The following is a 15,456-nucleotide window of genomic DNA, read 5'->3' as shown; positions in this document are numbered from 1 at the left end:
TCTAACTCGTTTCCGTCCGATTAATGATTTTTTTCCATCGCGGTTTGTTCTTTTCTTAATTTTTTTTTAGTTTTGCGTTTACGTTTTCCAGTCCCGTATTGTTGCTTGAGGTCCTCGTACTTTTCTGTGAGGCGCCGTTTGGTGGCTTCCCGTATAGTTGACCCCGTCGACACGTAATCCAAAACTTGCTTTCCCGTGGAAATGGCTTGACCCCCCAAAAATTTCGCCCCACGTAAAAGAAAAGGTTTGGCTAGCTTATACAGGCCGGAGAAAAAACTCCCAAACCCGCTCCCGAATTGTCCGTGGCCACGTTGATACGGCGACCCTACGTATACTCTGGGAATAGAGCCACCCGCCTGAGTTGCGTACTATTGAGCGTAGGGGCACGCGTTGCAGCGTCTTTTTTCAAGAACGTGTCTTAAGGGCATCTTGGCCGCAAATGAAGTTTTACGGTTAGGTTACCAAACTCAAAAGGAGCTGGTTTCCCATAAACGTCGCGTAGATCTATTTGGATAGTATCAAAGTTTTTCTTCTCAATAGGCACGTAATGTGGCCAAATGTACGTTTTCTCGATATGTGTACCAAATCGGGCTGATTCGTCAACCGCGATTATTCTTAACAATTTGACGAGCGACGAGCCTACCACTTGATCAGCGACGATATCGGAATAAACGAAAATTTGGGGTGGAATGTGGAAAGTTAAGCGAGCCGGTTTCTCGCTTCTACCGGCAATCGTTTTAGTTCTTTCAAATCCTAGTTTGGTGCTCAATCCGTCACTCATAAATACACCATAGGGAGTAATATTTTTTCCAACCAGAGCCATCGTGGGTAAGACACACATTAGCCGCGGTGCATAACGCATTGTCGTTTACGACTTTAAGTAAATGGTCTATACTCAAGTAATGGCCTAGAGGGATTTATCTCATGGTCCCGACCATTTTTTAGGGTCAGTCGGTTCCCCCTGTTTGGCAGGATTAACGCGGAAATAATCGTAATTGTCATAGGGCAACACGTTGTAAAACGAAAAGGATTACAATATGCCACCAACACGACTTCGGGTAATTTTATCGTGAAACAGGCCACCGTATTATTTGGAAATATCTCGAGATTTGAATTACTGGGGATCGTTAGGTAAAAGGCTTCGGACATCTTTATCAGAAACCCAAGAATTGAAAGTAGCCGGATACCCTATCCAGGATACCAAATATTCGACTTTCCCCTTTGAGCGTCTCTTCTTTAATACTTTAATTCCTGTCATATTGAAGTTCGGGAAATGTTTTTCGTTCTGACCCAAAATTTCGCAATTAGGGTCCTTAAAATCAATATACCCTACAATTGGGAAATTTTCTTCCTCCCCGTAACCGCTTGGGTCAGTTATTTGGTTAAGTAGCTCGTCGAAATATTCTTCCACCATTTCAGAGGATTCACGCTGGTCGGATTCTTCATCTAGGGCAACAATTTCGACCGCTTCGTCGTCTTCAGAATCCTCGATCGTCAAAATTTCAGGGGGATCTATAAAAACAAATATATTTTTTAAATTTCTTATATATTTTTGATACGTGGTACGAGAAAAAACTTACCCTTCAGATATTCCAGCACAGGTTCGTCATATTCGGCCCCCAACATAGCATCCCACTCGCGTTCGAGTAATTTTTTTTCCGCTTATTATATCTCGCTTCAACAATGGCCCCTAACCGAGGCGGTAATGCTTGATTAAGTAATCGGAGTTCGGCTACCGTTTGGCATGCTTCTGGAACGTGTGGTATAGTTTGAACAGTTTCAAAAATTTCAATGACCGTCAAAATTAATTTAAAACTCAACCGACTAAAAATTTCGGGTAACTTTTTGGGGGCAAAACCCGGTTCCAAATTTAAAAATAAACATAGTCCGTAATAAAATTGCTGCAGTTGGGCAACAGAACAGGGCCGATTAACCGCCAAGTCTTCTAAAAACCAGCATAAACTTTCACTATCCATATTTTTCGGACTAGGCTAAAAAACGACGTTCAACTTGAGAATTTCGTCGATCAGTGAAGTTGCGTTTACCGATCGGACTCTATTTATACGTATCTTTTGCTGTATAAAAAGAATCTCCAACTTATTATCACGTCGTTAATGCGAAAATGGATTTAAATCTCTGTTGTTTTCTAAAGATGGGCCCAATGTTTTTTAAGCATATAAATTTAAGGATGGATAGTGATAAAAGGCTACTTTAGTGATAGCCCCCCATAATTTTGGTGGAGGCTCGTCCTTTTATCGCTGACAAAGTTATTTTCAAAAAAGAACCGTCGAAAAATCTTTCCCGGTTTTGAAAAGTTGGATGAATATACGAAAAAACTCTTTTTGAAGTGCCTTCTTTTCTCAGAGGGCCCTCTTTTTTACGAGCCGCTGTTTATTAGACCCCCTTAAGGGGGAATCCTTTGAGCCACACCGCTCGAGTCTTAATTGAACGATGTCGGCCCCGGTCTTTTTCTTCTTTGGGAAAATGTTTTATGGCCCGCCTCGGACCCATTTTTTGTCAACCCTAAGCGAAGGGTACCCCCCAAAAACTTTTCTCTGAAACAAATTAGGTTTATAAGTCTTTGATCCACGCGCGACTCCTGAATTATCTGGTATTTAACATGACGCGTCAAATCGGAGGTTCGGTTATTGTTAAAATAGGGTGATTTTTTCGCGCCGAAATGGTTATAAAAAGCGATTGTTTACACCATTGTTTTTTTTTGTAGAAGGATGGTCGTCGTAAAAAGGGGACAGTTATATAATTAAAAACTTTAAAAAGGACGCTTCAAATTGGGAGTATTGTTAAGATATTTTCGGTACAAAAGTTTTGTCGAAAATGGTTATAAAAGTTTTCAAAAAGATGCCGATGTTTTTCACCTAGACTTTTAACCTGCGGCTATACGATCTAAGTCGCTTCAAATTGTATTTTGTCCCCGATTGTACAACTTTTTACATCAGGTGGGGATTCTTCGCGCTAAAATGGTTATAACAAACGATTGTTTCCTCCAAAAATGTTTTTGCGCGTAGAATTTTAAGGATGTGGCGAGCCCATAAACTAGGGGAATAGATCCTCTTAACTATTTCAGTTTAAACTACAAGGGATTCTCATAAGTTTTTCTTTTACATCCAAATGCCCCTACGTATGGGGGTGCAAAGTGTATATGGGATTCCTTTGGGTATAAAAACCGGGGACTTTGTCCCTAAGACATCACAACTCTGTTTTTTTTATTCAAACATGTCCACCAACACTAGAAATCCATCTCCGCTGTTCTCGGATGAGGACGCAGACATGTTAGTTTTTATCAATTTTATATTTTTAGCTTGGTGATCTCTACATGTTATTTTGATAGTTGGAAATAAAACTTTTTCGATTTTAATTTGGCGATTTTGGCTGGGGTTTTAATAATAATGTATATTTTCAGATTCGCCTTGATACAAGAAGGTGCGTCCATGTTCAACCCGCAGGGTTTGGAGGATGCCGCGGGGGTGGCTGGAGCCCCTCTTCGTCGTCATCGTTTTCGCTACCGTCGGTGGGTGAAGGGGTCTACCCCCAACAACCACAAAAACTCCACCCACCCACCGACGTGATGCCCGGCGCCGGACCTAAATATTGATAAAATATATTTCATATTCCGTAATTTAAATTATATATTTGTTTGTTTAGCCTCATCAGGGACGTTCAGGCCTTATTTGAGGCCCGGGCCTTTCTAACGGTGATGACCGCCCCGTCATTGGCGATGTCGGCGGAACAGCTAGACGGCGACCTCCAAACCCTGCGGGTTTTATTGGACTTAATTTCTTCTAATAGGCTTTTATTGTAAATAAATAAAAAATTGTTTTATCTTTTAACTTGTCTTTTTTTATATATATTCCTATTATTAGACCCCTCATATCCTGCGTTAACCACCGTAGAACCGGTCGACTTAGATCAAATTGACCCTCGGCTCCGGTTATTCCCGCCTAGCGGTGCCGAGGCGATTATAACGTACGCATATATATTAAAAAAACGCAGTGTTGTTCAGTCTTTTTTTCTAAAAAGGAACCTCATGGAAGCAGAGCCCCGACCCCACCCCAGCCTCGACGTCGTGGCCTTCACCCAAAGGTTATTTTAATTTATTTCATACGATTTAAATTAACACCGCGCAACCCCCACCTTTTTTTAGACTTTCTCTCAAAATAAGCGATTTGTGTCGGTGGAAGGCTGGAGCATGTCTCGCGTACGCCGACAGCGAGGAGCAGGCCCAAGCGGTATATGACGCCAAAGGCCTGTTCCACAACATGCTCCAACAAGTACTCACAGACAGTTTATAATTATTGTATATTTTTTATTTGTATATTTCGTTTGTATGTTTTGTTCATTTGTAAATAATTCATTTGTCAATATTTCTATTTGTATATTTTAGTTATTTGTGTATTTTGGTAATTTGTATATGATTTGTTTTTTATAAAATATATAAAGTTTAAAGCCGTTTTTTGGTTTATTGACAAATTTAGTTTACAGATAACTTCTGGTATGGAAGGTTCTATTCCCGCCTCTCCCGTTACTCGGTTTATTGCGAACAATCCTAAAAACACATTACTAATCGCATTGATTTTAGTTTTAAAGGGATTTGTAGAATTTCTATCTCTTTTGTTTACGAATATGGCCGTCGCTATACACATAAAACCACAAAATTTGACTAATCACGTGAGTCATTGAGTCAACCCATTACATCATCCTGATTACGTCATCAAATTATTATCGCTATATATATATAAGGCATTCAGCCCATCATCCATCGTCAGTACACCACATCAAGTTTCTCGAGCATCATGGGTACGTTCAGCGGACCTCACCGGTGAGTCCGGGCTCAGCGGTTTCTTACTGAACGCGATTTTTATTTTTAGCGGTGACAGAAACTGACGTCACAACACTCAGCGGTGAGCCATTTTGGTCACCGACTGAAGTAGTCGGTTTTTTGGTCAGCGTGACGTGTTATTCGTCATAAACACGTGGTTGGAGATGGATGTTCCAGAAAAGTTAGTAGAAATCGCATTGTGCGATAAAGATAATGAAACAAGTAGATCACGATAGAATTATAAGAGGTATGGTATATTTAATTTATTTTATTAAATTTGTTCATAAAGTTGTTTAAAAAAATTAGTTAAACGTTACGCCTTGGTACCATAGTTAAAGATTTACACATTTTTACAGATTCAGCTTTCGCTAGCTATTGTCTAGACCAAGCAAAAGCAATAGGAATAAAGCCGCTAAATAACTCCAAAGATTATTTATCGGAAGAACAATTACCAAAGGAGCACCCTTCATTAGCACAGTCAGAAGTTACTCTTGTGAATGATAAAGAAGATGCTAACACTGGACATGAGAGAAACTGACATGGTAAAATTATTTAATAGATCTACATAACTTTAATTTGTACTAATTAAATAATTGTTATTCCCATTTCAGTTTCTTCTAGGAAATGGGTTAGTAGCTCAATACTGTTGCTGATAGATTTATTTGCTAAATACAAAGAACGACTGAAAAATTCACGGAAAAAACATGGTGTATGGAAAAAAATTGCGGATGAGATGAACGTTAAAGGATACTCTTGGAGCGGAGATGATTGTGATGCAAAGTTCAGAAATTTGAAAGGAACGTAAGTCATGCTAGGAATGGTTTTTATTTTTTGCATAGTACTTCGCCAGGTCAAGCATCTCCAATAATTTAAGAAGCTACGCTACTATGATAGTACTTACTGGATACTAATATTTTTTTTCTAATAGTTATAAAAAAGTAAAGAGTAAATCTAATAAGACTGGAGAGGGGAAACAAACATGGCCATATTATGATCAAATGGACACAATATTTGGAACTGACCATGCTATTACACCCATCAACTTGTTAAATTCAATTAGTGAATCTCCTGAGGGTAAATTGATTTAATAATTGTTGATCTTTTGTAATTATCTCAAATTTTATCTTGTATTTAGCTTCTTTAAGGGCAATTCCTTCAGCATCATCAACCTTTTCATTATCTAATTTTCCAGCACAGTATCAAGCACTATTGTCAACTCCTAAAGCACAGTCTCTATCAGCATCAACCTCATCATCATCCCAAACACCATCAACCTCTTCATCATCCCAAGCACCATCAACCTCTTCATCAGCATCTTCAATACCTGAGGCAGTTGATAAAACCATTATCATTCAAGAGAAAAAGAAGAGAAAAATTAAAAAGAGTTCTCAACATGCTCCAGAGTGGTTTATCGAATGGTCGGAAAAAAATGAGCAGTTGGAAAAAAAATCATGGAACAAACAAACAATTTTCAAACTGAGCTTCTAAAGAAGTTAGAAACCAAAAACGAAGTATTAACAAAACTTGTTGATTCTTTAATCAATATGTAAATCAAAAGGCTACATGTAATTAAATGACTTAACATTTACTGCTCGTCTATATCTCTTTGCAGCCTAAGCCTATCTGTAATAGCTTTTCGTTTATTTTTAGCAGCATCAGCTATTGCGTTTTGATTGTCAGCTTCTTCTACAATTTCAGCTGTGGCTGGGCAAATATTTATATCGCCAATGTAATCTTCTATGTCACTATTGCCGTCAATTAGTAAAATAAAGTTGTGTAATATACACGCGCACACAATGACCTCAGAAATCTGAGCTATCAAAGACATGTCTAAATATTTAAGTCGACGAAATCTTCCTTTCAAAAGAGCGAAACTGCGTTCGATCATTTGTCGCGCAGAACTGTGAAGTTTGTTGTAATTCCTTTCTTTCAGATTTAAATGCCCATTTTCTTTGTAGGGAGTCATTGTAAAAACATCCAACGGATATGCACTATCACCAAGAAGATGACCTTCACTAACTTCCCGCAATCCATTTGCTAAACACTTGTATACATATCTGGCCCTCCACATTCGCTCATCATGTACTGATCCAGGCCAGCCCGTACATACATAAATAAATATTAACTCTTCATTGCAAATACCTAGGATGTTTCATTAATGAATTTAGTACAAAAATATATTTAGTATAAATATATTAATATATTTACCTTGCAAAAGCATGGAGGTTCGTCTTTTACGATTGTAATAACAGTTTTTGTTTTCTTTTGGTTCTTTGATATCGATATGACATCCATCTACTGCCCCTACAACTCCTGGAAAACCATAATGCTGTTCGCAAAAGTCTTTAGTGTTTGCCATACTTTCTTCAGTAGGCCAAGCAATAAAGTTTTGCGTTTTCTAGATACTAATCTTATAAATTCCATAAATACATAATGCATATTTCCCTTAGATAAATTAAATCGATCAGCAATGCTCTGAAATGAATCAGGTGTGGCTAATAGCCAGAGAGATGACAATTCCCGCTTCTCCAATGACACTGATATAAAGCTTTTCTCAGACGCTACCGCTGCTCCATAAATGCCAATTACTTTCTGGATAAAAATTATTTAAAGATACCGAACAAACTCATTAAAACAGGGTAATTTAACTTACTTCAACTGCTGTACGACTCATTCTAAAATGACTTTTAAAATCTTTTCGAATATAATGAGGCACAACTTTTTCAACATAACCTGTAATCCTCACTGGAGTAGACCGAGGCTTACTGTTTTCAAAAGACATTGCGCTAAAAACAGCTCCTTGCTGTTACCACTAAAGTCTAAAACGTTTTCTTCGATAATTTCATCTGTAGCAAGCTCATTTACAAGTAAATATAATAATTTTCTTTTATTCCGGTTTAGTGGGCCAGAAAATGTGTTCGCAGCCATTTTACAAACACCGATTACTGAAATAAAAAGCGTTCAGCAAGTCATGACGTCATTATGACGACGGAGCTCAGCGGTTGAAAATTTCGAAAATCCGGTTTGTTACCGATGAGGGTCCGCTGAACGTACCCCATGTCTAAACGAACCTGTGTAGATAACGTTCCAGGACCAACTAAAATGTCTAAATTTGACCCGACTCAGCGGAAAATTAACCCTCGGTATTCACTTTCATCCCAGTTTTTCGTTACTATGGGTTTTACGCCTGAGTTCGATATATCGGTAGCCATATGCAATAAAATCTCACAACAGGTCTTTGAGATGACTTCGCACGCCTGGGACGATTTATACGGGCACTGGGACCAAATAAATGACCCACAAAGTTTGCCCTTTCGATCACCGTTCCCGCTAGCTGATGCTAGCAGCCATGTCTGACCAAAAAGAATTAACTTTGCAAAGTACGTTATCCGAAGCGTCGGTCGTAATCAAAGCGCCTGAAACTCGAGAATTGGACCGACTCAAATATTTCATTAATTCGCACATTCAACTCCTTAAAGTGAACCAAAAACTCTTCGAATTAATGGGTCACGTTATAACCGATAATTATTTTAAATTTTACGAAATATTATATAAAGAACCATGCGCACCAAACAATTTATTTCTATCAGTTGAACATGAAAGGTTTGATACCGTTGTACGCTACGCAGCCAATTACATAACGGCATTTAAAATGATTGATTTTAAAGAAACAGTTGCCAACCAAAATATGTTCTGCGTTTTTAACTTTTTCAATTTATTCGCCATGGTCTCTACAAACCACAAATATATTAAAAATAAATTGTTTTACCTTTAAGCGTTTTTTCATCCTCTATTAGAAAAAAAATTTACTGTAAATTTGAAAGTCATAGAAAAATAAACCGTTTTTATAATACACTCGGCTCTTTTTTTTTCAAAACACCACTTTTAGCTAGCGAGGGGTGACACCCGCTGCGTATTTTACGCACGGGGCTAAGGGCAATTCACTAGCTACCTTTTGCCCTTAGGGGGATATTCCGTAAGACGGATAGCTTTGCACGTGGTGAAAGTGTTTGAAAATAATGTTACAGGGGGAAAGTGTTTGTCGGCGAAAATAGTTGTGAATAGATACACAAAAGGGTCGACCTATTTAACTACTTGGGTTTATTGCATAACACCAACAAAGATTCCACTCGCACGTGGAGAAAGCGTTTGATAGAGGCCGTAGGGGGACATTCACTTAGACGGATAGGTTTTGACAAGTGTTTGAGAAATAATGAGGGATCGACCTATTGCTCTATAGGTAAGTTACTTGGGTTTATAGCTACTGGCTTCTGTCTGTTTGCATAAAACTATTGATTCCCCCCCCCCTACCGAATAGGGACGCTAAAGGGGGATCCCGCAACTATCGGTATATCATTTGACCTATTGACCTACCGAAAATGTTCACAGATGGGGGGGGGCACCCTACTATCGGTATAAAAATGGGGGGAAAGGAAGGGCCTGTTTGACCCCCAAAGGGGGGTGAAAAGCACGGATCGGTATACGCACTCCCTTATCTCTTAGAAATATTACTTAAAGGTAACTCCCAAGGGCTGTAGCCCTACCTAGCGAAAAAAGTAAATAAATCCTTTGAATTGTACTAATAAGTCGCGCCCTAGGGGCCCTACCTAGATCAATTTAAAAATACATATATTAATTAAACTAAGAAAACGCGCCCTAAGGTTGTAAAACTACCTAGTCCAATTGTAAAAAATATATATATTTTACCGTTTATATAGATAATAGCTGAGAGCTTACAGATGGGACATTGGGTGACCCTACTATTGTTCAATTGTTACCTTCTGTCATCACTTAAACTTCTTACGTTCTGCATCTAACTACGGTTCTGAAATGATGCATTCTAAACGAAGAAACAAGAATGAGGAGGTGGGAAAAGTAGTGTTTCTTATCTTCTTCGATGTAGCTTGAAATGACGGAGAATCGGAGATGAGACCCAACAAAGTAACACCGCGTGTTAAAAGGCCCTCGAAATCGGACCGGACCGGCCGACTCTCTCCATTTACGCGGGCGGAGGGAAATGATCCCAAGTGACGCCCGTCTCTCGCAATGAAACTGAACAAACAATTGAGAGAAACTGAGAAAAAATAAACTCAGCTAAACTCCCGGGCTATGACGACTTCCGGCTGTGACGCTTAATAAATAGCTTTCAGCCGTTTTTGAGTATTAAGTTATATTTAACCGTTAATAATTCCTATTACGCGTAAACTAATCTTATTTAGAACTAGAAATTATTGAAGCTCTACTAAACCTCTGATAACAATGGTAGGGCCTATAGAACTCTACGCAGTACCGGATTTCCAATTTTACTACCACCGTAAGTGTTAAGAAGTACAGGGCCCCAACCTCCTCGTAGTATAAAGTTGGGCCCTCCTAAAGTTTCGCCTCTGCCCTCTTGCCCATTAATTTGAAGCCTTAAAATGTCTCCCAGCACTGGGCCCCCAGTTGGTTTAATCCGGCACTGACTCTACACATATGATAGTAAGTACGATAAAGATAATTGATAAAATTAGGACAACGAAAAACTTTTCAAATCTCTTGGTGAGACTTGTGTCGTGGTATTTAATATCTTGGTAATACTTATTTAGGAAACACCTTCAAAGATTGTGGTTTCGTTGAATGGATGAAATAGCTGTAGTAGAAACTATTAATAATTTGCCATACCGAGGTGAAGGATGTCACTAAGGGGTTTGCCACTGAGTCATGATGTCAAAAAGGATGCCACTGAGTCATGATGTCAAAAAGATAGATGTGACTACTCTTACGAAAATAGGAGTCTTATTTTAGAATGGAACTAGGATAATTAAGGATCAATGGAACTAGGATAATTAAGGATCAATGGAACTAGGATAATTAAGGATCAAGTCTTAGATAAGACTTAAATAAATAGATAAAAAAATCAAAATACACCACATTTAAGACTCAAACCAACCTTAAGCGTGTTTCATATTAACAGACTAAATATATATCTCAAAGAAGTCTTAAAAATATCTTCAAAACGTCTTTATTTCTACGATTCCTTGAAATATGAATTGTAAAAATCAAATGAAGTTTCCTTTAAGTCGCAATTATCGAATCGTAATTCCGAAACATTAAAATTTCATATTGGTATTGTTAAAACATAACTAAAATTCAAATTTGATTTTGATTATAGTTTAAACATTACGAAAATATGTGTCTAATTTAAGTATGTAACTAGGTTAATTAAGTGGGGTGTCGGAGTGGTAAGCACTTTCGCCTCGCAGCAAGAGGAGCCGGGTTCGATCACAGCTTGTGGCACTGGGTGAAAACTCGTAACAACTCCTTCTGCGTTGAGTTTGCAAGTTCTCTCCCCACTGGTTAAGGGGTTTTCCCCCAAGTTCTTCGGTTTCCCCTACATAAAAACTTGTTATGGTTAACGGTAATAGTTAGTGTAGGGAGCTGTTGGTTCGATCGAGTGGCATGCAGGGCTTGCTACCACCCTCCTACGCATTGTAACCCGGCCACCTGAATTTAAGGCTTCAAAAGTCGCTTGATGACTTAGGCCTAAGGTGGTGCCTTGGGTATTAGCCTAGCTGATTATTAAAAAAAGAATCAAGTCTCCGAGAAGACTCAAAAAAAATAAAATATTTGCTCAATGAATATAATTTACATAGGTTTAATAAATATTTTAAATAAGTGTTTATTACCAAACGTTACGTTTAAATTTATTATGTTCCAAATAAGTTTTAAAATTGACTGAAATAAAGGGAAAATATGTTTGCAAATTTCCATATTATCGAAGACTTGAAGAAGTCTTGAACAAGGTTGAAAATTAAAACCTTAATTGTTTGTTGATTAAAATAGCTGCGAGTGAAAAGTCCTTATTTTGACCTTATTAGAGTTCAGTTGAAAATTTAAATAAAACATATATTCAAGTACGCATTTTAAATACGAAATAAAGTGTACTTCAAGTTCCAATTATGAATTAAATACGGACCAAATAAAAATTGAGTATTATTTTAGACAGGAATTAGTCTGAAAGAAAAATTTTAAGCTTAAGTTAAATAAGTTTTATTTGTCTTAAATGTTTCATTATTTTCAGGACTGAATTTGATTCGGATAAGACTTCATTATCTCTTTAATATGAAAGCTACATTTGAGTTTACATCAAGTTCTAAATAAGATTAGCATACGCGTAAAATAAATACTTTAGGATAAAATACATCTGTAAAGATAAAGCCGCGTTTTCAATTACGACAATTTTCAGGATTTTCGCGTTTGCATTTTTGACGCGCTTTTATTTCCAAAGAAGCCTATATCAAATCCATTTAGATATCGGCTTCTCGTGACAAAAAAGCCGATAGCGAAGCTTCTCGCGGTTGGTTTTGACGCAAAAGCGTGATTTTTTCAGAAAAAAATGTTGATTGAAATCGCGGCTTAAGATTCAAAAACCTTGAATTAAATAATAATTTTAATATTTTTACATATGTTAAATTTAGAAATTATAGTATTGTTCCTTTACCCTAGATTTGTTATGAGCTGTAGGAGTCAATACATGATCACGAGTAACGTTTCTAGAAGCTCTTCATAATTTTAGTATCATTTTCGGATGGCAAAGTTCGGAAAAAACCACTTCAAAGAATCCAGCAAAAAATCCTGATTTTTTTAAAATCTCCAAACCGTAAACCGTTTTCTAACTTTTGCGGCTCATCTGTCTGATAAAGAACTTCTGCCTTTACTCGGATTTTTAGTAAATTATATGCTTCGAGCAAACAAGATTGCCCTATATTATAAATCCTAGTAAAGCTAAAACTAATTACCAGGATTGTTGGCGAAGTTGGTCTACCATTGGATTTATATTACTGATTTTGAAAGAAAAATCGTACATCTGGATATGATATCACAAATACCCTCTTAAAATGGGAGTTAAAAAAATTGGGTTGTCCCACTGCAACCTAAATTTGGGTTAATAACAACCCAACATTAGTAAATTTTTAAAAATTGGGCAATTTTTATGGGTTGTTTTATTAAACCAAAATTAGGTGAAAAATTTCGGTTGAAATCCATATAGAAGCTTTTCAACTCTCATTTGGTTTAAAAATTTTCAACAATGGTTGGCTTATTCCTACCGATTCTCATTTTTGTTGAAAAGTACACATTTTGTTACAATAATAATTAAAAATAAAATGTGTTGAAAATATAAAAAATGCATAAAAACAATACAACGAAACGGATATTGAAATTTTCAGTATGTACTCTCTTGGGGAAGATGGTTATTATTTGTAAATTGCTGAAAAATCGTGAAATTTTTCACGTTTTTAGAAATGTTATTTTTTGAACGCTACGTTTTGGACGAAAAGTTTCAAGAAGCAAGTTGTAGAGCATACTCGAAAACCTTTAATGGAATTGGTGTGGTGGAAATCGGACATTTCGTCACTGAAACAATTGGTTATGAAAAACAATCACGCTGGTACTACCACGTAAGGTTCGAAACCTAACACTTCTAAAGTCGTGAAAAATTTCATGATATTTTGGAAATATACAAAAAATTACGATCTCCCCAGAGAACGTACATACTGAATATTTCAAATTTCTAGAAAGTATAGATTTTGAGAAAAATTCCTGGGTCGATCAAATATAGACACCCTGTATAAGAAAAATTAAACGTCCCTCTTAGATATGAAGGTTTTTTCAAGGAGAAATTGTAGGAATAGAAGTTAAATGGAGGACACACATGGATTATTATTTATCATGGTAAAAACTGTCTTGAGTTTTCGACCCGCGGTTTTTTTTCTAACTAACTTAAACGAAACCAATTAACTAAGTTATCAATCGTTAAACGAAATGATATATATATATATAAGAAAATTGTTTTTTTTTTCAGTTTAGTTTGACAAAGACCTGCGGGTCGTAAGCTCAAGACAGTTATTACCTTGAGAAATAGTAATCCATGTTTCCTCTGTTTAAATTTTATTATTGTAATTTCTCCATGGATCCTTTAAATGATTCATATCTAAGAGGGACATTAATTTGGTCTTATTTAGGCAGACGAAAATTTTCAGGTCTAAAATTTACCTACCTAGCTGCACGGCCAATCACGCGATTGGGCTGAATTTTAACCCATTTTGGGTTGAAAACAACCCAACCTTACTAATTGTATTTAACCTTTTTAAGAGTGTACAGTTTTGGCCACTAATATATTAAGAATAAACAAGTTTCTTTAGAAATATCAATAATTATTACTTATATTTAAGTGGAAAACTTGTTTAAAGTAGGGATGTTAATTTTCCGTAAAAATAAAATGCGGAAAATTTTCCAGAAAAGTTTCCGGAAAATTTTCCGCAATTCGTAAAAATACAAATTTGAAACATAAATTACCTTTTAAGGGTTTTTAATGTTTTTAACTTTTTATCGATATAAAATGTCTAATATCAGTAAACATACTACAAAACATTAATAGTGTTACATTGTTAATCAGTTTAAAGTTTTTTATAGGTTTAGTTTTACTTCCAGATTCGAAAAAATGAGGTGAAAATACCGCTTTATTTCAATTTGCAAACAATATATTAGACAAATCATGGAATGAAAACTTTTTTTATTTTCCGAGTGGGGAATTTTCCGCGGATAATTTTCCGAATTACAACACTAGTTTAAAGTTTTTTTTCCGTTGTACCCGTTTTGAAAAAGTTTATATTAAATATTGAGATTCGTGACAAATTTAGCCCAATAGTTGATAGCGTATTTCTTTTCCAGCCAAGCTTGCAGCAGGGCAAATGCCACCTCTTTGCTGTCAAAGCGGGAAATTTCGAATGTAGAGAAATAAATTCCAAATATTTTTCCTTGGTGGCAACCGTTTCTGCGTTACTTAAGAAGAACTTGTAGCTAAGTGCAGACGTCGCTGTGTTGTGTACAACCTACACTCCTAAAGTTCCCCTAACACGTTTTGAACGATGGGTTCACCTTTTTCTATACGATATAATTAAAAAAATTGAAGGTCAACGACACACTTACGAGATAAATTAACGGTAATTTGGTTGTAACATATTCAAAACTACCCTTATTTAAAAAACTACGGATTAATCCAATAGTATCCAGATATAACCAGATTAATCCACTAGGTCTGGATATTTAATAAAAAATTCTAATTTTTCTAATTTAGGTTTCAGGCCAACTTCTTTAATTTTTTGTCCCTCCTCCGTCTTTTCCATCAGCGGTGAACCACAAAAAAACAGTTAATTTTTCTTTTGATAAAGAAAAGATAATGTTTTGGAGATTATTCTTTGAAATATAATTAAAACAAAACTATAAATGGTACCGCACCGAATTTTTTTTTAACTTTATTAATAGGAGTTACTACGTTTACGTTTGTTAACAAGGAATTTACTTTTTATAACGAAACATTTCTTATCGACTTGGCAGTGCTACGTCACAGTTTTTCTTCAATAGTTTTTATCGTGGTGAGAAAAATATGACCACAATGGCGGCCATGGCCAAAGCTACGGAGTGCCAAGTCTCTATTGGTACCATTATTGAGCGGAGCGAGTGAGCGAAGCTCTCACTGTGGGAAGTTGATAGGGAATCTTGCTGTCCGTCGCCGAAAATATTGCTGTCCGACGCAAGGTGCTGGGGGGGGGGGGAGAAGGGGAGGCATGATAAGCGGC

The 15,456-nt window shown here is 36.7% G+C and overlaps 1 protein-coding gene across 1 annotated transcript; it reads left to right on the top strand.

The window, feature by feature from the left end:
- Positions 1–4,811: 4,811 nt before the first annotated feature.
- Positions 4,812–6,325, top strand: LOC149928516 (uncharacterized). The gene is made up of 4 exons (XM_090157893.1): positions 4,812–4,815; positions 5,449–5,638; positions 5,766–5,911; positions 6,030–6,325. Exons 1-4 carry the CDS (start codon positions 4,812–4,814, stop codon positions 6,323–6,325), a joined length of 636 nt encoding a protein of 211 aa, XP_090014019.1.
- Positions 6,326–15,456: the final 9,131 nt, after the last annotated feature.

Source organism: Leiobunum rupestre, chromosome 9, assembly GCF_980474605.1.
Source record: "Leiobunum rupestre chromosome 9, qqLeiRupe1.1.hap1, whole genome shotgun sequence".
Lineage (NCBI taxonomy): Eukaryota > Metazoa > Arthropoda > Arachnida > Opiliones > Sclerosomatidae > Leiobunum > Leiobunum rupestre.
The sequence above is the reverse complement of the archived record's forward strand: the minus strand, read 5'-3'. Positions and strand labels throughout refer to the sequence as shown.

Coding starts and splice junctions, on each gene's coding strand:
- LOC149928516 (XM_090157893.1), top strand. Junction 5,639..5,765: donor TTCAGAAATTTGAAAGGAAC/GTAAGTCATGCT, acceptor TTTTTCTAATAG/TTATAAAAAAGTAAAGAGTA. Junction 5,912..6,029: donor AATTAGTGAATCTCCTGAGG/GTAAATTGATTT, acceptor CTAATTTTCCAG/CACAGTATCAAGCACTATTG.